At 42.9% G+C, this 21213-nt stretch overlaps 1 protein-coding gene across 2 annotated transcripts in view; it reads left to right on the top strand.

Annotated features, from left to right (window-relative positions):
• NFATC1 (nuclear factor of activated T cells 1) overlaps nt 1-21213 on the top strand; it is a 110974-nt gene that overhangs the window by 48029 nt on the left and 41732 nt on the right. For both annotated transcript variants that reach the window (XM_058803573.1, XM_058803581.1), the window contains exons 6-8: nt 1179-1319; nt 16468-16523; nt 17760-17892. In XM_058803573.1, the coding sequence (XP_058659556.1) occupies nt 1179-1319; nt 16468-16523; nt 17760-17892 (330 nt within the window). The remainder of the gene's footprint in view (nt 1-1178; nt 1320-16467; nt 16524-17759; nt 17893-21213) is intronic.

Here is a 21213-nt window from a genome sequence, read left to right as displayed (position 1 = left end):
CAATGCTATTTTGATTGGCTGGATGGACTGAAACAATTTTATAAGGTTTTGTTGAATTCCATTCACAACGTGGATCTTTTTGATGCTGACAGAGTAAGGGGGGAAACTTGATATCTGGCAGGTATGTGAGGGGTGAGCTCTGGCAGAGGGGATGGGAAGGAAGGCCTGACCATTCCTAGCTCCATTCATGCTGGAGGGCAAAGCAAAAAATGTGAGGAGTCATGGTTTCATCCTGCAGTTGTTTATGAGAGCTTTTCAGTTGCTACACAGCAGGATAAGGCACAGTTTGAATCTATCCTGAACTGGTCTGTGCAAAAGTGCCAAGCTCAAGGAACCACTAAATGTGAAGCTGGTTGGATTTGTGTTAGGGTACTGCTGCTGCTTTGAGTGTTGCATAATGAGCAAAAGCATGGCACATGCCTGCTAAAAGAAGTGGAAAACAGGAGAAAAAATAACTGCTAGTGGTATTTCCAGTGCAGATTGTGGAATAAGTTGGTGCCAAAAACTTCATACATTTCTTAGTGCATGTGACACCAGAAGGAACCATATAATCTGGATAAAATGTCGCATTGTCCCTTGAAGCAGCACTCTCTTCATGTCCCACAGTTGAGGGGGCATAAAATTTGTGCCACAAGAATACCAGATTCCGTTTACATGATCCTGTGTGCTTGGGCCCTCAGGTTCATTTGGAAATACTTTTTCTAAAGTGTGAGCTGCTGCTGGATCACAAGGGCTATGTCTGCTGCTGCTGCTACAAGACAGTGTGCAGAATTTACTGTAGGGTATATATTGACTGAAACAAATTTTGCACATGCATGATTACCTTGTCCTGTATGCCTTGTAAACATACAGCATATAGAGTGAGAGAAAATTATTTAAAATAAATGAATTTCCATTAAAATACACTTTCTGATATAGTACATATCAAGCTGAGTTTTAAAACACTTGTTCTTTGTGAGTCTTTTCAATCTGTACTGCTGTTTAACACTATTGTTTACAATGAAAGCACTTGAAAATGAACCATGTTTCCTGTAAACCTTGTGACCTTTCTTTGTTTCTGTATCAAACTCAGCTTATCTTGTGAAGGTAAGCATTAAGTTACTTACTAATGCAGTATTTACTTTTTTGTGTGTTCATGGTTGCCTTTTTTTTTTTAAATCTTCTTTGTAACTCTCCAGCTCAGAGATCTGCCCAAGAACTGCCTCTGGTGGAGAAGCAAAGTACCGACAGTTTTCCTGTTACTGGAGGGAAAAAAATGGTACTGACTGGTCATAACTTTCTGCAAGACTCCAAAGTCATCTTTGTGGAGAAAGCACCAGGTATGTTTTTTCAATCTAGACTCCAATCTGCCTTCCCCCCCACCATGTTTGTGTCAAATGATGAAAGCACAAATATGGTAATGACATTTTCTTCTGCACGTAATATGTTTTCCATGTCACTGGGCAAAGTGACATGGAAAGGATCTGAGCCGTGGCTAATGCTGAAGTTTCACACTGTGACAACTGTAGTTACAGGTAGACAATAGAGACATTGAAAGTCAACCTTTGGTTTTTGTTTATTGTAGCAAATCGTGAGTGTAGCAGGCAGGACCTGTGAAAGGGGTTGGAAATCTCTGGCACCATGTTCCCCTAAAGCCTTCAGTGCAGTGCATCTTAAACTTTCTGCAATTTGTGCTGCTGCAGGTGTGTGTGCACTGTGTCTCCTGTGGCATTTGCAAGGTGCTGGCTGAGGAGGACTTGGAGCACACACATTCATTTGAAGGACAGGTTTGCCTTGAGGACTGGGGGAAGGACTGAGCACAACTTCCCCTTGCCCAGCACTGCTCCTGCAGTGCTGTGGTGATGGGACTGGTTCCCCTGGAGGAATCACAGGCCAGGCTGAAACGGGGAAAACAGCATGGAGTGGGAGCTGGGGCTGGGGCAGGCTGTGCCTGCAGGAGCGGTGGGTCACAGGATGATAGTGCCTAATGGGTGTGAATGCCCCCCGCAGGAATAAGCGGTGGCAGTGGAGCTGGGAGTCAAAGTCAGCCCTGAAACGAGACTGCTAAGGATAGTTCTGAGTCTTGTTTTGGAAAGGGTTTCCCTGGCGCTGGCACAAGCTATGGATTCCTCAGCTGCCGGCTGAGCCCCCCACCCCCACCGAACTTAAAACAATCTTGGGCACTCCTCAGGCCGCTGCACCAGCTTTGACACTGCGCCTGTTTAACCCTTTATGCCCACGAGGTTCCCTCGCTGCTCCCCTGCCCACGGCCCCGACGGCACCACAGGGCCATGGGGCAGGACGGCAGGGAGAGCAGGGGAGGCTCTGGAGGCAAAGACACCCAAGTCTTTGGGCTTAGCAAGCTCAGGACAAAAGCAGAAGACTCCCCTGAAATTCCCCAACAGAATCCTGGGTCCATGAAGTTTAAGTTGTCAGAAGTGCCTAGGCAGAGGTAATGCCTTGGGTTTTTGGGGAGAGCCAGTTGGCACATTTCTGTGAACCCCAAGCACTCCAGCACACACAGTGGGGATGTGGCTGTGACATCAGCAGAAACATCCTTTTTGTTTCATAAGAAAGTTTAAAAAAATAGGGAAAATGTGGTATAGCAATTGAAAAAACCCTGAATTCTGTTCTCTGTGTTCCCCTCATGGGAGAAGAAAGTTAATGTCTACTTTACTTTAAACTTCCTTTGCTGCTCAGAACTGGGTTAGTGTGACATGTCAGAAGTCCTCGATCTGTCTCATTTCAAGGAGGAAACCACATTAAAGGGTGCCTTCCTTAATACTTATTTCCTTTCCTCTTCCTTGAGTTGGAAAATTTAAGTATAGCTTTCCGAAGGATTGTGATTTTGTTGCTGTTTGCTGTGTGTTACCACAGCGTGATCTGAACACTGTCTCCCCACTCCTATATTCCTATACTACATTAGGTACGCTAAAAGCAGGATATTCACTGTATAGCTTTCAATTACAGAATTTAAGGTTCTGCCTTTTTTTAGTAGTCTCACTGTGCATTTATTGCAGTTGCAGGGCAGTACAGCCTGCAGGGGCTGAGCCCTTAGAGTCAGAGTGTGGTATCTCCAGGAGCTGCAATAATTGTGTCAGTAGAAATGACACACAAAAAGCAAAGCTGCTGGCTAATCTGGGCTGAGCAATTTTCAAGGCTTCCATGGTTTGTGTGCTATGCTGCCTCACACAGCTCAATGCATGAGAAGCAAACCAGAGCAATGTATCATTACTTTAGTGGCAGACTGCTCTGGCTGGATTTTTGAACAGTCACTGTATTTAATGTCAAGTGAGCAAGCATTAGCAGCCTTCACTTTTGCAAATCAGCTTGGGGTGTTTCTGTCCCTTTCAGCTCTTGAACATCAGTGAAAGTAGGTCAAGAGAAGGAACACCAGCATAGTTTCTCTTTCTCTTAGAGCACTGGTTATGAACCTCTGTGATTAGCTGGAGACATTCATTAGTTTTGCTGCTGTTACCACTTTTGTTTTTGAATTTGGAATGTTAATCACGTTCCTAGTAGGTAGCAGCCAAACACAGCTATTACAGAGTAATAGATCAAAGTAATAGATTGTTGTGCTCATAAAGAGAATGTATCTTTTGTATAAAATTTAAATATTGTACTACATCAACTTATGTCTTCAGTCCTTACTCAGGCAGAGTCCCCAAGCTGGGAGGCAGTCTCCTGGAGCTTGTCTAATTCCTCCTAGTCTGCATACTTAATTGGATAACGAAAGAAGTTTGAGAAGACTTTTTGTTTGCGTTTTTTTTCCCCCAGATTTCCCTAAGTCTGCTGAGTGAATTGTGGTCTGCTGAATGTTTTTCCAAGCATGAGTCCCAAGCTTTCAGTCTTCAGGGCTAGCCCTCAGCTGTTGTAGTCTCTGGAGGAATGGCATTATCCTGGCCTCCTCTGGTGGGGGAGTCAGTCTGAGCAGTGACTCATACAAGAGGGAATCCCTGAAGAATGATCAAATCAATCTTTCTGCCGGGGGCGGCAGTGGCTTCCTGCTTTTAGCTTAACCCCTTGCAAGCTGCTGTTCAGCCACATGTATGAAGCAGAGCAAAACAAACTTTGCAGCCCCGTGACTGTGTCTCACACAGGGAAAATAAGGTGTCCAGGGGGTGAAGGCATGGCACACTGAAAGGACCACGGGAGAAGCACTGTGAGGATTTTCTCTGGAAGGAGAACCCCTCATGGTGAAGTCAGGCAGAAGGTGCCCCTTTGAATAAATAATGAGTGTTCAGAAGTGGACTAAAATTTGCTCAAGATTCTACTGTACCATAAAAAAGTTCTTACATGTTGATGTGAGGCTTTATTTTGCCAGATTTTGGGCAATATTCTGTTGCTTGCACATCAGACCATTTTTTCCAGTGATGAGCAATGGTATAAAATGTCAAAGAAACCTAGTAGTCGTGAAAATGTGGATGTTAAATGTACTTCGAGAGGTTCAATTCAATTCAAATTCTGAATTCTTTTAAATTCAGAATTTCCTTAGACTGTGGAGTCCCACAATGACTTTGATGCTTAAAAATTACACTAATGTTTTTTTTTTTAATCTCCTTTCACTTTCTGTCTCTCTTTGTAGGCATATGTTTCTCTTCCTGAGGTTCAAAAGTGTCTTGTGCATGTCATAGTTGTTGAGTGCCGTGTTGAAGGTGGCCAACACCTGTCTGTTTGTCACCAGAAGAATCAGTACTTTGTAAAATGCTGAAAAGTCTGCAACTCCTTACTGGCCAAGTCCCTTGATGTCTGTAGGCTGAGGGTTGTTGTGCAGTACGGTGTGCATTTTAGTTACAAAAGTAGGTGAAATTAAATTGGTGTTTGTTAGCTATGGCAGGAAGTGTTTGGCAAGGAGTGAAAATGTTTCCTGTTAACATGTGCATCTGCATGGATCATGAGCTGGAATTATAACAAAAGACTGATTTAGTTACTTAAAAATTTAAAACTTCTTATTTTGTTTGTAGATTTTAAATGTACCAAGCAACAAAAGTCTTGAGGGAAGTTCAGAAAAAGCAGAGATGTTTGAGGAGTGTGTTTTAGGGATTGCATATCTCTCAGCAACCTTTTTTTTGATAACTCTTTCTGCAGGCACTCTTTTCAAAGCTAATTTTTTTAAGGTAATGAGTTATTAAACACAAAGCAGCACAAAATCCTAACTAACCAAAATGACCAGATGCTGGCTCTTAGTATATCAGATTATGATCAGTGATCTATAAAACTGTTCACTGCACTGAAAAAATCCCGGTTTTCATCCCTCTGTCCACAAAATATATCTTGTAACTGATGAAAGAAAGGTCAGTGATGAGACACAAATCCAGTATCACAAGGGATAATGCGCAGGAAAATTATGGGTATGTTATGGTAAATTATGGATTATAGTTCCTGGCATGCTGTAGGATATTTTGGGATAAAAAGAGTGTTTTGGGGGTTAGAAAAAGTCTCGTATTGAGATCTGAAATAGTTAATCTACCCTGAAAATCCCTCCTTGCTCAAAAATCTCTCCTCACTCCTATAGCTTTTAACACTGGAACTAGCTCAAGTATTTCCAGACTTCACAGATTTGGCCAAGTCTAGGCATACCTGAAAGATCAGGTTAAACTGACAAAGTCTTTATAATCAGTTTGTGACCTATGGGCAGAAATGGTCATTGTATGTATTATTATTATTAATTATCATAGGGTTGAGTTGCCACTAGTTAAGTCAGAGCTCCAAACCCATTTCTTGTCTTTTGTACTTAGTGACGAGAACTCAGGGCAAGAGTTTCAAAGAGTGAAAAGGCAGAAATGTAACACCCAACTTCACTATGGGATTAGTTTCTCAAATAACACTGACTTTGGTTCTTTGACTCTGGGATGTTGATGTTGAGGGTCATTTTGTCCTGGTCAGAGGCCGTGTCTGATCTTCCCTGTAACAACTGCCCCTCCCTTAAGATGCATCACTCTCTTTGATGGACATTTGTAGTGTGCACATTATCTCTAAGTAACTCCAGACTTAGAGACTTCAGTGGTTTTGAACAACTTGTTAATTACTCAGACTTCAGCAATAATCCTGGCACCTACAGTTCTGTAACCTAATTGCATAATATCCTCAGCTATTATACCCAAAGTCTTTGACACTTAAAGTTCCTGAAAGATGGTAAAATAAACCATGTGTAAGCAACATTTCCTCCAGGAATTTTTCTTTTTGAATAATCTCAAACAATTAGGAAGCTTTTCAGATTTAGTTATTGCGTCAAATTCTTCATTCTGCTGTTGTTTTTATTTTATTAAATGAATTTTTCTGTCAAAACTGTTCCTCCTCCCTGCTGAGCAGATTTTGCTCTTAGAACATGAAGGTGTTGATGTGCAGTAGTTATAACTAGAGCAGATGAAAGATAACTGGGTGAAATCACTAATACAATTTTTTTAAACATATATTTATGCCAAAGGAAATCATAACTTTCTGTGAGTATTTCAGATGGGAAAATTTAACAGTTTGCCATCTGTTAGATGTGTGGTCAAGCTCAGTCAGCTGAATTTCTGCACAAGAAAAATGTTATACAGAAAAGAAGGAAGCTGGATGAATGTAACTGTCCACTCTAGCACATCACAGGTTTTTTGTTCCTCTCAAATTTCTCTGTCTCTGGCAAAAACTAGAATCAATCAGTTGCTACCTTAAGGTACAATTGTCAGTTTTATAAATTCAGTTCTGTTTGCCACATGTGTGGGCAGGATTTACCTTGTGATGTGGCAGGTAACTCAAACACAGTCCTTTAGCTTCAGCAAAACTTACAAAAAGCTCTGGAAGGTGATATGGTGACAAGACATTTGAGTGGCATGTGAATGGAATGGATGTGTTGAGGAAGCATGTGGGCTTTTTGGTTTGACTCAGATACGCTGTAGAGCTCAGGGTTTGGAGTCTGTTTTGACGTGATGTGATGGGATGGTGAGATGGGTGACCTGAGTCTTGGCAGAGCTTCATGTGGTAAAAGATCTCACATTCTCAGAGATCTTTCCATTGCTCTTTCCACTGCCAGTAGCAGTTTGGGGGGCAACTGGCCAAAAAGGGGTCATGTTTCACACCAGTAATCATACTGTAGCTCACGTAATAAATAAGCAAGTGGCAAAACTCTCCTTCCCCCTCTAGTCAGATAGGCAGATACTACTTAATTTTGTCTTTATCTGTCTGTTTATCCAAGTTCAGGACACACGTTCCAGTTGGCAGTGTGCAATTGCATGCTGACTCATGCGCAGTGAGGTTAGAAATTCGGGAAACTAGATAAACTGGAAACTTCAAAGGCATACAAGTTGGGAGCATGGAGTTCATGTGAAGGTCACTTGAACCTAGATCCTAGAGATGTATTGATAGCTGAAGGGGTTTCTGGCCACTGCCCAGAAATAGATATCCTTAGGCAAATTGTGTCATCAGATGCTGGAGTCATTTGATGGTGGAACCCTTTCATGCACACGGAGGAGTAGTGATGCAGCTTGTAGGAAATGTCAGCACGTTTCAGTTTTTCCTGGCTGCTTAGTCTAGGGAATGGTGAAGACAGAGTGGGACAGCAGCCATACACATGAGATGGTGTCAGCAGCAGCAAGTCTCATCCAGGGTGTTGCTCTCACTGTGAAGAATGAGATTAATCAATCACAGATACTTACTGTGGACAACAAAGAAATAGGGAATAACCACATGGTCTCAAAAGTCACTTGTCAGAGTAATCCTGTAAATTTTTTATTATTATAGAAAATGTGGCTGAATGCTTCAAGTTCATTCTTTCATGTCTTCCAGACTAAGTGGCTTCAAGCACCTGTATCTGTGCAATCAAAGCTTTGTCTCTGAACTTCTACAACTAGCACAAGATTTCTAATAGTTTTTACTGTTACTGTTCCAGTAGGACCGTCTGTCCAAACACACAGGAGTTCACAGCCCTTACAAGAAATCTGAGAGTCTAACGAAGTGATCAGTGCCTGAAGACAGTGGAGGAAAGAAGTATGGTAGATTGACCTTGGCTGACTGCCAGGAGACCACCAAGTGGGTCTCTCACTCCTCCTCCTTAACAGGACTGGGGGGAGAGAATAAGATGAAAAATCTCATGGGTCAAAGTAAAGACAGGGAGGTTGCATGTCAGTTACTGTCACAGGCAAAATGGGCTCCACTTGGGGGAAGCAACTTATTGTCAATTAAAAATAGAGTAGGATAGTGAAAAACAAAGGTAAAACTGAAAATCTCCTTTGCCCCTGCCTCACTTCCCAAGCTTAACTTCACTCCTTCATTCCTGATTTCTATTTCCTCTCCCTGAGTGGCACAGAGGATCAGGGAATGGAGGCTTTGGTCAGTCCGTAAGAGCTCCTCTTTACCATTGCTTCCTTTCTGTTCTGTTCCTTTGCTCCAGTGTGGGGTCCTCCCATGGCAGACAGTCCTTCATGTACTGCTTCAGCATGAGTCTTCTCCACGAGGTTCTGTCCTTCAGGAAGAGCCTGCTTCAGCCTGGGTGCCCTGCAGCCATTGTTCCTGTGAGAAAACCTGCTTCTGCCTGGGCTCCCTTTCAGGGGCTGCAGCTCCTGCCAGGAGCGTGGGCTCTCACTGGCTGCATGTGGATCTCTGCTCTCACGTGGTTGTTTCCATGGGCTGTGGGGGCACAGCTGCCTCACTGTGGTCTTCCCCACAGGCTGCAGGGGAATCTCTGTTCTGGCTGCTGGAGCACCTTCTCCCCCTCCTTCACTGTTGGGGGGTCTGCAGGGGTGTTCTCATCACTTATTCTCACTCCTGTCTCAGCTGCTGCAGGTTTTTTTCCCTTCTTAAGTACGTTGGCAGGGAGGTTCCACCAGCTTTACTGATGGGCTCAGGTTTGGCCAGCTCAGGGTCCGTCTTGGAGCCATCAGGAACTGGTTCTGTCAGACGTGGGGGCAGCTTCTGGAATCTTCTCCACCCCTCCAGCAAAGCCACTAGCTAGACCTTGCTATGTAAACCGGTACAAGGGGATGCCTTCAAAGTTGTTTGTTTTTATAGGGAATGCCTACCTCTTTTGGAAAATGACAACTTGTCTCTTGTTGCTTTCCTGACATCATTAAGAATTGCTTCGTGTCTCAGGTGGGTAGCACAGGAAATGTGGAGAGAGCTGAGGGAAGAGGAGCGTGTTCCTTTTAGGTCTGCTAAGGAAGCCAGATTATACCTTCAATGTGGAAGAAAATACAATGACATTTAAGACAGGAATAGAGAGATAGATTGTTTCCAAAGTGTGCCTTGTTGCTGGGATGCTGATGTCAGGGTAGAAAACCAAACTATAGCAGGAGGGACCTCTAAGATTGAGCCTGACCTTCTTGGACAAGAGAAACAAGAAAAGGGACATGAGGGGGACAATGAGATGGAAAAAAAAAAAGCTCTTCAAAACTATCTGCCAAAATGTCTCAAGGAGTTGCCATAATGAGTAGTTTCTGGAAGTTGAGAAGTTGCGGTCATATAGTTGAAGTGTTTGTATCTCAAAAAATTATGAAGAATGAAGATTTAAAAGCAGTTGGATCAAATTTACATTTTAAGATGAGAAATAACTAGAAGTAGCTATAGTACAGGTGATGGTATTGGCATCCACCACAGAAGTAGAGGAAAATAATTGTTCATGGAAGAAAAATCTGGAACTTGATTTAAACTGGCTGTGAGGCTCGTTACTCCAATAGTCTGAGAAAATATGAGACAGATTAGACAGAAGAAGATGGACCAGGAATATTTTACTCAGCTTCAGCTGCAGTCACAGGTTCAGCCTACTAGAGTTTCCCAGAGGAAAGTAAAATTGTGAAGACAAGGAGATGACGTGAATGTAATCAAAACCAGAGTGAAGTGCTGTCATGACTGCTGGTGGGTGGCTGTGCTGAATGTGCTTTGCTTGACCTGCCTGCTCCAGAGAGATTTTTCAGGGATGTCAAGCTGCAGTTTTACTTGGAAGTTGTGTGTCTTAGACCTGGAATTACTTAAAGTTATTAAATAAAACCCTCAGACCAATGATAATTTGAATAGAGGGAGGTGCCAGAGAGCACAAATTGCACAACCAGCTTCCATTCTGCTGAAAATAGTATCTGGCAGGTCTTTCCAATGGTTTTGGCTCAAAACGAACCTCGATCCATCAGTTGTCAGCACTTTGCCTCTTTTTAATTACCTGGACTAAAATTACAGTTCATTTGCAAACACTGGAACTCAGAATAATTGCGTCTGTTAGACAGACTGTGGTAAAAGGCAGCTAAAAAGGCTTCACCATTCAGGCAAAGTGAGTCCCTCAGCTTTTGGCTTACCCAGCTGAGCAACCAGAGGGGAAGCACGTGCCTGGCACTCACTCCAAAGTACGGTAAGATCCATTTTGTGCTGGATTTTTACACCTGCTCACTGCATGACATTCGTATTGTAATTCAAGGTAAAGAAGGGAGAAAAAGTAACTCGAGAGTAGCATGTTGATGGCAAACAGACCTAAGTCTACATGGCACTCAGCTCAATACTGCAAAAATGTATAGCTGAAGGAGTGGACAAAATACATATGCTGCAAAAATGCTTATGAGAAGACACCAACAAATACAGCACCTTTGATGTGGAAACAAAAATAGGTCAGTAATGCCCGAGCCCTGCCACACATGGACAGAGGTATGCCAGAAGGTATACCAGGGATGGGGAGCAAAGCTGTGGGGAAGTCTCTGTAGCAGGACAGTAGGCTGTGAGGAGGGCAGAAGAAGACCTGGGGGGCTTTCTGGCATGGAAGAGGGAAATAAAGTAAATGAAAATCAGACCAGCTGTGTGGTCTCATAGCAAAAGTGGTGTAAGAGCAAAGAATAGAGATGAGGGTGGCTGGAGAGGCAATCAGGGACAATGTGCTGAGCAGTAGGCAGGCCATGGCACCAGCTGGAGCTGCCCCAGGAGGTAGAGCTGCTCTGAAGGTGGCTCTGGGACTAGGAGGCATCTCGCCGCTTGCCGGTCCCTAAGAAGCTGAGATCTCAGGAGAGCAAAGTGCCACTGAGGAGATCAAAAGAAAGGTCCTGGCCACTTGCAATTCAGATACTTGCTTTCTACTAGCACACACCGTATTTCTGAATGTTTCATTGCTGTCTTGCCCCATCTTCCCTGTACATCCCATGTCAGACTGCTTGGCTGGTATTAGTTCCTCCTTAGTGCCTGACCCTTGTAAATGTCTTTAAGATGTACACCAGTGTATAAGGATAGGTATAGAATCCCACCCACTTGGTGGGATCCCCTTCCCTTGCTGGTGTCCAGCTGGGGAAACATTGTTTGCAGCAAGACAGCTGTAGGACTGGCTGAGAAAACTGCCCTGGCTGCTTGCGGTATCCTCAAATTCAGCAGGCTGCTGCCCCTGCAAAATCTGGCAGCAGTACACCCATGCCAACCCATAAGTGCCAGCTGGTGAGACAGTGCCAGTGGGTCATGCCCAGACTGCCCTGGGGAGTGCTGTCCTCCAAGCAACAGAGCTTCCTCCTTGCCTCTTTCATTGCCAGTCCAACTTGCCCTTCCCCTGGAAGCTGATGGCATCTCTGCAGAGAACTGGATAACTCTTAAGTCTGAATTATGAGACTTTGCCATGGTCTTCATCCTCTTCTTTGCACAGAAACCCATCCACTCCTTCTGAACGTCTTCATAGATCAGTCCTCTCAGTGTCATGAGGGCACTCACCAGGGGAGAAGGGTAGCAGTGCAAGTTGAAAGCTTTCAAGTTCTTAGTTCCTCAGTGATTTAAATATGCATTGTTAGAGCCAAATAAGAGGGCAGACAGCCTTTGCAGAGCACCTCAAAGTGACTCTGCATTTCATCTGTGCCCTGCCTATTGTGGACATGTTAAAGTAATCTGGGCTGTAACATAGGAATTATTGTTCAGGGTAATCTCGCAACACATTAATCAAGTAGTGGGTTCCTTTGGGAGGGTAGGGCTTGTTTCACCATTTTACTTGGAATATATGAATTCAAATACAGACTTACAGTGCAGCCAGTGCAGTCAAACTGTGTTGAAGCACAGACTGGAAGAATATAAAATGTACCCTGTGTATAGGCAGTGAAATCCTAGATAATGTCTATTCTTCTCATATCTCAAGTGAACACAGATCCACTAAATATTATAGACTTTTTAAATCTCCTGTAGTAGAGTGGAATCACTTAAATATATCTGAATGTTCCCATTATGCCCATTTCATAGAGGCAAGATTTAAGTGGTTGCCAGATGTTATACCCTCCTGAGTTTCCAAGCTTAGGGTTTTTTGCATTTGTATATTCTTCCCCCCTTTCTGCAATCCATCGTTTTGGAAAGTTAAGATGGTGGTTTGATTGTTTTGAGCTTGCGAACCTCTGACACTATGGTTGGAGTTCCCTGAGACACAAAGGTAAATCCAGCCCTAGAAACCCCAGAGGATCTCTCTGGATGGGCAGTGATGTGGGGAAGATGCTACAAAAATGTCTCTGGAAAGTTTTTACAGCTCTTTGTGTTGCTCTTCCATGAGGAAAATTTGTATGCCATGGTCTGCAAGGCTCTATGGGTGAATAACTGAATCTGCTAGATTTACACAACTACTTTTCAGCCCTGCTTCTGTGTTAAAACAGACCTTTACAGTGCTTTTTTATGTGGAAATCTTGTAGCTGGGTGTGGTGGGGAAGCCGCTTGGTGACTCATACTGCAGGGAATTCCCTGATGAATTAGAGTATTTTTACTTCTGGACTTGTGCGCAGTTTCCTTCAACGCTGGAGCGAGCAGCCGATAAGAGCAGGCTACAAAGGCCCATTCACTGTTCGGCTACCCCATGTTAAAACAGGGTGTTTATGCCTTGCAGAGCTGAAAATCCACCCTCATAACATGTGGGTTCACAGCATTTTCATCATTAGCAATCCCAGGTGCTTCGAGTTTCACAGCGACGAAGAAAACGAGGCAGAAGCGGATGGTGGTGAAGCAGGGATGGCTATAAATAACAGGGATGGGTCTGTAAATGTCAGGCTTCCTGACCAACCTGGTGTCTTAGCTGGTAGTAGTGCTGATGGCCACCTGTCAGCACAGCCTCCAGCCTGTGCAGAGCGGGTGAGAGCAGCTTCTCCTTCCCCAGCACTGCCACTGTCTCTTTGGAGGAGGAGGGGTTTGAGGATCATTCATCCAGCCCATGCGTGGTTCCTCCTTGAAGCCGTGGCTCTGTCGGGTTAATGGCTGTTCTGCTGGCAGTGAGGGAGCAGGGCACTCTACCAGGGAATCTGCAGGGCTTCTGCCCTGCCGTTCTGTGCATGGATGTTTTGGGTTTATGTCCATTTGGTAAAAAAGCCCCTCACAAAATGAAAGAAATCAGTATAATACCTTGACCCAACTTTTTAGCTATATAAAGAACTGTCTTTCTCTTGAAAATATTGCACTATAAATCTTAAAAACGCCAAAACAAAGCCAGGCATTTGGTTTGGAGAAGACACTTCTTATTACTTCGTAAAAGTAAATAGTGAAATGAAAGGGAATGAAATAAGACCTTTGGAAAAGACGTTTTCTCCATTTTCCTTCGTGCCTCCTCCTCTCCTTCCTCTCCTGACTCCATCGCCCCCCCCTCCCTGTATAACAACTGCCCATTTGGGAATGGTAATTCCAGAGAGCAAACTTTAACGGGAATGCCTGAAATGTGTCTGCTTCAGCTTTGTGTTATGTCTGTAATTTGAATTATTTGCATTTTGGAAAGGTATAAATTGCTTTGGTGTACTTGGGTTGGCTGGCGGCCAGGAGGGAGTTGCCTCGGGCCCAGACCAGGCGCGTTGCTGCAGATGTGGCAGGCGTACAATGGAAACTTTTGTGGGCGAGCAGCCCTCACTCCTCCAGCACACGCTGACAGGAGGCGGCATCCCGCCTGCTCGCCAGGCTCCCTGGCGGATGGGCACTAGGGCAAAGCCATTTGCTCCGGCACAGATGGACTATCTTGAGGCTTAGGGCTCCCAAACCATTCCAAAGCCATTATTCCTTTTATTTTACTTTTTTCTTTTTTTAATTTCAGCTGAACTGTTTAAACCTGCAAAACATGTTTACTGTAAAAGGTTGACGTAGTGGTCTAAGGTTTCCCTCCTGGAGCTGGTCCCAGTCCGTGGGCGTTGAGATTTCCCTCTTGGTTCACCAGACGTAATATGAGGAATTGTCTTTCTTTCTTTTTCTTTTTTTTTTTTTTTTTTGGTCTCTTGCTTCATAACAACTTTTGCTCCCTGTGTTTTTTTTTAATGAAATGTCACTAGCTGTTAATGGGTTGTCTATTCCCTACTTCTTCCTTCTCTTCCCTTTCCCCTTGGTTGCCGATGGTCTGGACAGTCCCGTGGGAATTTCTTGGAGCAAAACCCGTATTGTTCTTCCTAGCTTCCAAAGACAAGCCACGGCTCTGGATTTTTTTATTTTTCTAATAGTTTGGATTACAGCATCTAAAATATTTCTGAACAAACTCCTTTTGTCATCATAAAAATTTTAAAAATGCATAAAGGGAGTGCTGCATGAAATAATTGAAAGAATAGCTGGAGATGGAGTCATTTTGAATTTTCCTGAAGTATCGGCAGGAAATAAAAACCAGAAACCTGAATCAGATCATTCCTCTTGCAAAGCACAAATTAAACATAGCAAAAAAACTGAACTTCTGGTAATCCATTTACAAAGGCAAATTGAACACATGTTAACTACTAGTCTGGATGTCTGTAGGTTTTTTAAAAAAATGGCCCAGCAAACCCCTTCCAAAGCAGAAGTTATTGCACTTCACAAAATGTGCGATAGTGCGATAGTGTCACAGCGTTGCGTTTCTTTTGTAGCTGATTGGACTAATTAGGGGCAGGGAGGGAGTGCTACAAAGGCTGGAGATAAAGGAGGCTTCTCCCAGACAGGGAATGTGTCCTGGCTTGCTGAATTTTGGTCAGGGTTTTCTACTGACAGCCCAGGGGAAGCATCTGTTGGATAAATTGTGAAGTGATCACCAGTCCTCCCAAGGAGCCTACTTCAATTCTGGCACTCTCCAAAGGCATTGCTAAGGAGTCTCAAGCACTGAGACTCTCAAGTCTGGCTGCTCCTGCTCTCCCTGCAGCTGAATGTGGCAGTACCAATTAAAGGGATTCCTCTTCCAGCATCACAAGTTAAAATGTAGGAAGAAACTGAGGGTAGATCTGCTAATTGTTTTCCTATGGGAAGACCTGCCAAATTCACTGTGGAATTTGTGCTGCAGCCTTCATGTTGTACTTCTTTCCATACATTTAAGAGAAAGGGGTTTTGGATATTAAAACAATCGCCAGGGATAGTCCCTCAGCAGCATTCCTTTCACAGTAGGACAGCTGTACACAAAAATATTATTTACAGACATTTGTAATAAATCAGGCAGTTCTAAATGCGTCACCTCCATCCTGGCCATGAAAGCGGAGAGAAAAGAAAAAGTACCATTCACTCTTTTACCTTTCAGAGGGCTGTTTTTCTAAGGCAAGCCCACATCCATGAGATGAAATTCAAAATAACTAATATTTGCATTTGCATGTCCCAGTGCTGCAATAAATGTACAAAAGAGATGACGTAAGTTTCCGTTTCCCCTTCGTTTCAGTAACATCTGACAGTGGTGGGACTTGTGAAGCTGCATGTGTCTCCACCGTCCAGCTTATCCAGCTTATCCAGTCTGCTTATGGCCTTTCATTTGTGTTTTTCTAGGTCTGCAGAATGGAAACCTTACATTCTGTATTAGTTTTCGTGTTTCTTTCCTATTGAGGTCTCAAGATGCAAGGAAATTAAAGCCCACCTTGTTTTCCAGTGATTTCTGTATCAGTAATGTGCAGGAAAAATGACCAGACAAAGCCAGTTTCTTTCAAAAGACACGTTCCCAGAAAAAGTTATAGTTGTGGCTTAAATCTGTGTTTGCTGGAAAACAGAAATTTGGTAGATTTGGAGGACCCAACACACCACTAAAAGCAGCTCCAGAAGTGGGACTACTGTAGCTGAACAAGACCAACTTCAAAATGGAGTCTAAAGCTGTGTTTCCAAGCCTGTGGCCTTGCCTTTTGACCCAAGTAGCAGAATTATGACAAGCCAGCCTAGGAGTATATTAAAATGAAATCCTGCATGGCTGAGTAGCTTCCTTAATGCTACCTTTCTTTTTGTATTGTTTAGTATTAATATTGAATATGACTTAGAGCTTAGGTAGTGTTCAAAAGGTGTAATAAGTAGAAGTATTGTGGTCTGAAAGTTCAGCAAATTGAGATGTAGAACAATTGCATATTTTGTCCAGTCTAGTGGCAGAGCAAACTCCCAGTGGCTCCCCCCATCATGATATTATGCACTCTGAATTGTGGTTCTTCCCTTCAGAAAAGCTGAAGGGGTTCCTGTCACAGGTGACCCAGATGGTCTCTAAGTTGGGCAACGCTTTGTGCAATGCGTTGTGAGAGCTCCTTTTCCCATATGCAGTGCCCCTTCAAAGAGATTGTTTTTGTGAAAGTTGTTCCTTTCTTGGCTTGGGAAAGGAAGAAAGGAAAGAACTAGATATCTTTTTCTTTTGTCTTTTAGATGGTCACCATGTGTGGGAAATGGAAGCCAAAACCGACAAAGAAATGTGCAAGCCAGTAAGTCTGCCTTAAATATTTTAACATCAAGATGAAAAATATATATTGCCTTCTCCAGCATTGTTACTAAAGAGGGATTTCCAAGGCTTTGGCACTGAAACAGAACAAGTACTTAGGCCTACCCTCCTGGAAATCTTTCTTTAACGTGAGCATGGGGTAAAAAAGCCTTTGCTGGAAGCTATCCCAAAAGTAGGAGAGACCATTTGGAAAATATTTTTTCATTGTCCGGGATGGGCCAGTTCCATCTGCTCGTCTTTTTGTCTTGCTGGGTCAGTTCTTTCCGCTGCTCCCAAAGCAATTTCTGATCATTTTCCTTGGCTTTCCTCTATCTTCAGCAGGAGAAACATGAGTCCCCTCACAGGAGATCCACATTGGAGAAGTGTGGCTCTCTCAGCCATGACTCCAAGTGGGATGTACGTCCACTATTCCACGTCTGCAGGAATATGCAATACTTGCAAAACTGCGGCAAACAATTTAAAGATCTCAGCTGAATTCAGGCCAAATGCAAAGAGAATTCCCCATTACTCTTTCAAAAAGCGCCAAGGGAGGTTTTGATGGTCATAGCAGATTCACTGTGCATATATATATGTCTGAGCTGATGCCCTAGAAGCTAAGTCATTCCTTAGCCCCGTGCTGGAGTATTTGGTTTCTGGCAGTGGAAGAGCATCTACACATTCACCAGCTTTTTCATGTTGCACTAGATGTGCTTGCAGCAGTGACTCTGCCATGCAAAGAAGCTAGCATGCTTAGAACTCCCTGGATTGTTATATAAAAATATATTTCACTGTGGAAAATTGAACTATTTGAGTAATTCTGTCCTGATGCCTTTCAAAGGAAATACTGTTAGGTTCAGATACATCAGGGATGACCTGCCAACCGAGGCGTTGTGCTTTCTCCTGCTGAGTTGGAAACCACAATTTGATTGTGGTCCCAGATTCTTGACAGAGGCAAGCTGGATAGAGCCTTGTCCATATGCAGTATCATATTTGCTGTCCAAAGGGAAGAAGGGAGCACTAGTGATTTTGTAAAGATCTTAGCCATGCTAAAATAATTTCCCTACTTCTAGAGTCCTTGGCAAGGACGCTGGGGTTGGTGGGAAGCCGTCCTTGCCCACAAAGCCCACCAGTTTCCCTTCAGAGAGTGTTCCTCTTCCTTCTTGGGCTTAACTTTTCAATACTATTGTACAGCTAGACTGCCTAAGTTGTGCCTTGACTTTCTGATTTGTTGCTTTTGCAGAATTCATTGTTGGTTGAGATACCACCTTTCCGCAATCAGAGAATTACCAGCCCTGTTCAGGTCAACTTCTATGTCTGCAACGGGAAAAGAAAGAGGAGCCAGTACCAGCTTTTCACCTATCTTCCTGCTAATGGTAACAAAACAAATTCCTTATCTCTGCTAGTAAAAGTGAGATAATGATCATACATGGTTCTAATAATTCTTTAGTAATTCGAATATTTTGGAAATATACCTGGTGCTATGAGAGTGAGAATAAGTCCAGGAGAGCTGCTTTTGTCTCTGCTGGCCACAAAAGAGACAATGCAGATTGTTTCCATTTGCATCAGTGGCAGAGACCTGTTGAAACAAGGACTTCTGCTTTTGGGAGCTGAAGAGCCACAGCACACAGTTTGTGAAGGCACTGAGCTCTCTGCTAAGCTATGGTCAACCCTTGGACTGACTTTCTAACCCCAGAGGGTAAATTGCATTCAAATAACATTTCTAAATTCACACCACAGTATTTTAAGCATGCTGGGCTCTGAGCTAGAGGTGGTGTGTGGATTCCCCTTGCAGTCATCTCACATCTTGCTGCCTTGCACGGGGTGAAAACTGAGATGGACAACATGGGTAGAGATCAGAGTGCTCCATGTAAAATGCTTCATGGATGTGAAATGTTCAGAAATGTGTGACCATTTTTTTTTTTTGAGCTTATATTGGTAGCTGTGAAGTGACAATAAAGTCACTCATGGTAGCTGAATTCCAAGCAGGCTTTTATGAAGATTTTAATAGCTAGTAAATTTAGGGGTTTTTTTTAATTAATATTTGAAATGGCCTTTTTTACTAAGAGCACTCTTTGGGGGAAAGTAGGAAAAGAAAGCAATTGTTGTTGTTGTTTGGGAACAAAAGGAATTAGAAAAAAAATATGAAGCTTTGCTTTTCTTTCCAAGTGAAAATAATCCTTCTGTGGGAAATACCAACAAAGCAATATTCAAGTCACATCACATGACTTGAAGAGACATGCTAACATTTTGTAAGTGAAATCCCATAAAATACACATTTGCAATTTCACCCAGTTAGCATGCATGCACTTTTATTGGGACTTAAATTAAAAATACAGGAAACCTGACCTGGCAACGGAGTGCTTATTGCATATGTTCTGTGTAGCTGTGCTTCACTGAATCAGCCTACTTATGCAAACTTCATTCCCAGTGGGGATGTCTGTACATTTAAAAACTGTTCATCTCTTAAATTGGAAAGAAAAAGAGTTGTTATTCTCTTCCACAACACTTTTCAGCAACAAAAATTAGTTGTAGAGGCAATCAGGTATTGCCTTGTCACCCAAGTTACCCTCATAAATATTTCAGATTCAGGCCTCTTCTTAGCTGCTGTTTATTAGGCAGCATCTTCCCTCCAGCCTTTACATAGGCCTTTTTTTACCATTGTATTCTAAACCCTGGGAATAGTGTGCACTCCTGCAGAGTTGGTTTATGCTGTCACTATTCTGTGTTTGGAACATTTGATGCAAAGAGATGAGAATACATACTAGTGACAGCAGACTTAGTGACAACAGGAAACCAGCCTAGGCTTTATTCTGCAAAGGCATCTTTAATTATGGTAATTGTTGAAAACATTAGGAATCTTGTTTAGTCTGCTGTACCAATTTAAATTCAAGTGAAATCTTTTCATTTCTGTGTGAGGAAACCTGAAAGAAAAAATGTAACAGCAGGGTAGGATAAAGGAAAGCAGTATTCCTAGTAAATATTCTTTCCATTCCTATTTGGTTCTCCATTCACATTCTCTTAATACATATGTATATGTGCATGTAGGTAATTGAAAAACACATTGCATTCTTTGCAGCCTCACCCATAGCAGTGGTAAAAGTGAATGTGCTTCTGCAATCATCAGAATTAATAGTATAGTATGTTTTTAATAAGCATGTGTTGTAATGCCTGTGTTACAGCCATAAGGTTTTGCCCTTCTGTGGCTGGTATTTTTTGCTATCATGCCTTTCAAAGATAGATACAATCACCTCTGCTGTGTATTTAGAAACCACGTACAGTGATTGAATCAGTCATTCATGCTGCTGTATTTCTAGGAGTCATTTTAGGCTTCATTTGATTTCAGTCACAACATTCTTTTACTGCTTCAAGCCATTGTAGAAAACCAAAGTTTAGCTCATGCAGAAAAAATTACCTAAGTCAAGAACCACTGGGTGATCAATGTAAAAAAATGCAGATGAGATAAGCATGATTTTGGCCCAGGTAACACTGTGTTTGTTGTTTAAACAAATCCCACAAACAGAGAAGGTGGAGGGTTTTGACAAGCGAATGTCAGAGTGATCATGAAGTGTAAGATGTGGTTTTACACAAATGAGACAGTATCCTGTAAACTGCTTCTTAATCTTCTGTGCTTTAGGACTAATCAAATGCTGCATTTCAGTGCCTACTGTAGTTTTGCAGGTATTTCTGTGTGAAGGAGCTTTTAAAAGCTCCGTGATGCACATCAGACATATATTTTACAGCTCAACTGGACTGTGCCAAAGCAAAATACCAAATGTGGACTAAAGCCTGAATGTTATGTGAACCTCCTGGCTGTGCTCCTGGGGTGGGTGTGGGCACATGCAGAGCAGTGGGAGAGCCATGGGCTCGCTGTGCAGCTCCCACCCCCACTGTGGGGCTGTAGGGGGTTTTTCCTGTAGCTCCTATTTCTCCTCATTCCCTAGGGGAAAACAGCCAGTGGATCCAGGGACACGTGACCTCACTCATCCCACCTCCCATGGATGGTCCTATAGCATCTCCATGGAGTTCAGCTCTGTGACATGCAGCCAGCACAAGCTGCCATCTCCAGCAGTGTTATTTCGCCATCTCAGGGCTTCTCCCGTGCTGCAGAGATGTGGCAGGATTGTACCTTCCCTCTGTTAGATCAAGTGTTTGGCAGAGCAGGGACTTACTTGGTGAAGATGAGTTTCTGCTTCAAAAATAAAAAAAAACTGCTGTAAAAATTAAAATCTTACTGCTCTGTAAATGAAAAGTTTAAATAACAAAGCAAAACAGAAAGTAGATGCTTTGCAAAAGGAGCCAAGATCTTGACAATGGGCTTGCTTAAGTCTTTGCCTTGGGATAGACTGTAAACCTAAGTACTCATAATCCACTTTTAATTGAAATTTTGATTTACTGTTCTGCTGAATTTGAGCAACTCCTGAATGCTGTATTAGCTTATATTGTACAGAAATGACTGTAATGTCATTTTTTTAGTGTTATTTCAATGATCCATATAACTGAGCAATTGCATGTCAGTTTTGTCCTGGAGCCTGCAGGCTTGTAGGCCCTTGGAGACTCCTCCACAGACATGCCTGGCACAGAAATATAAGTAGTTTCCATACCATTTTGGCACAGGTGAATTCCTGCAGCTCATATGGTAAGTACTGATGCATTTTGCATTGCCACATCCCATCAAAATTTGAGGAGAAAGGCTC

This window comes from Ammospiza caudacuta, chromosome 1 (genome assembly GCF_027887145.1).
Source record: "Ammospiza caudacuta isolate bAmmCau1 chromosome 1, bAmmCau1.pri, whole genome shotgun sequence".
Lineage (NCBI taxonomy): Eukaryota > Metazoa > Chordata > Aves > Passeriformes > Passerellidae > Ammospiza > Ammospiza caudacuta.
Note: the sequence above shows the minus strand (reverse complement) of the source record. Positions and strands in the feature narration are given on the sequence as shown.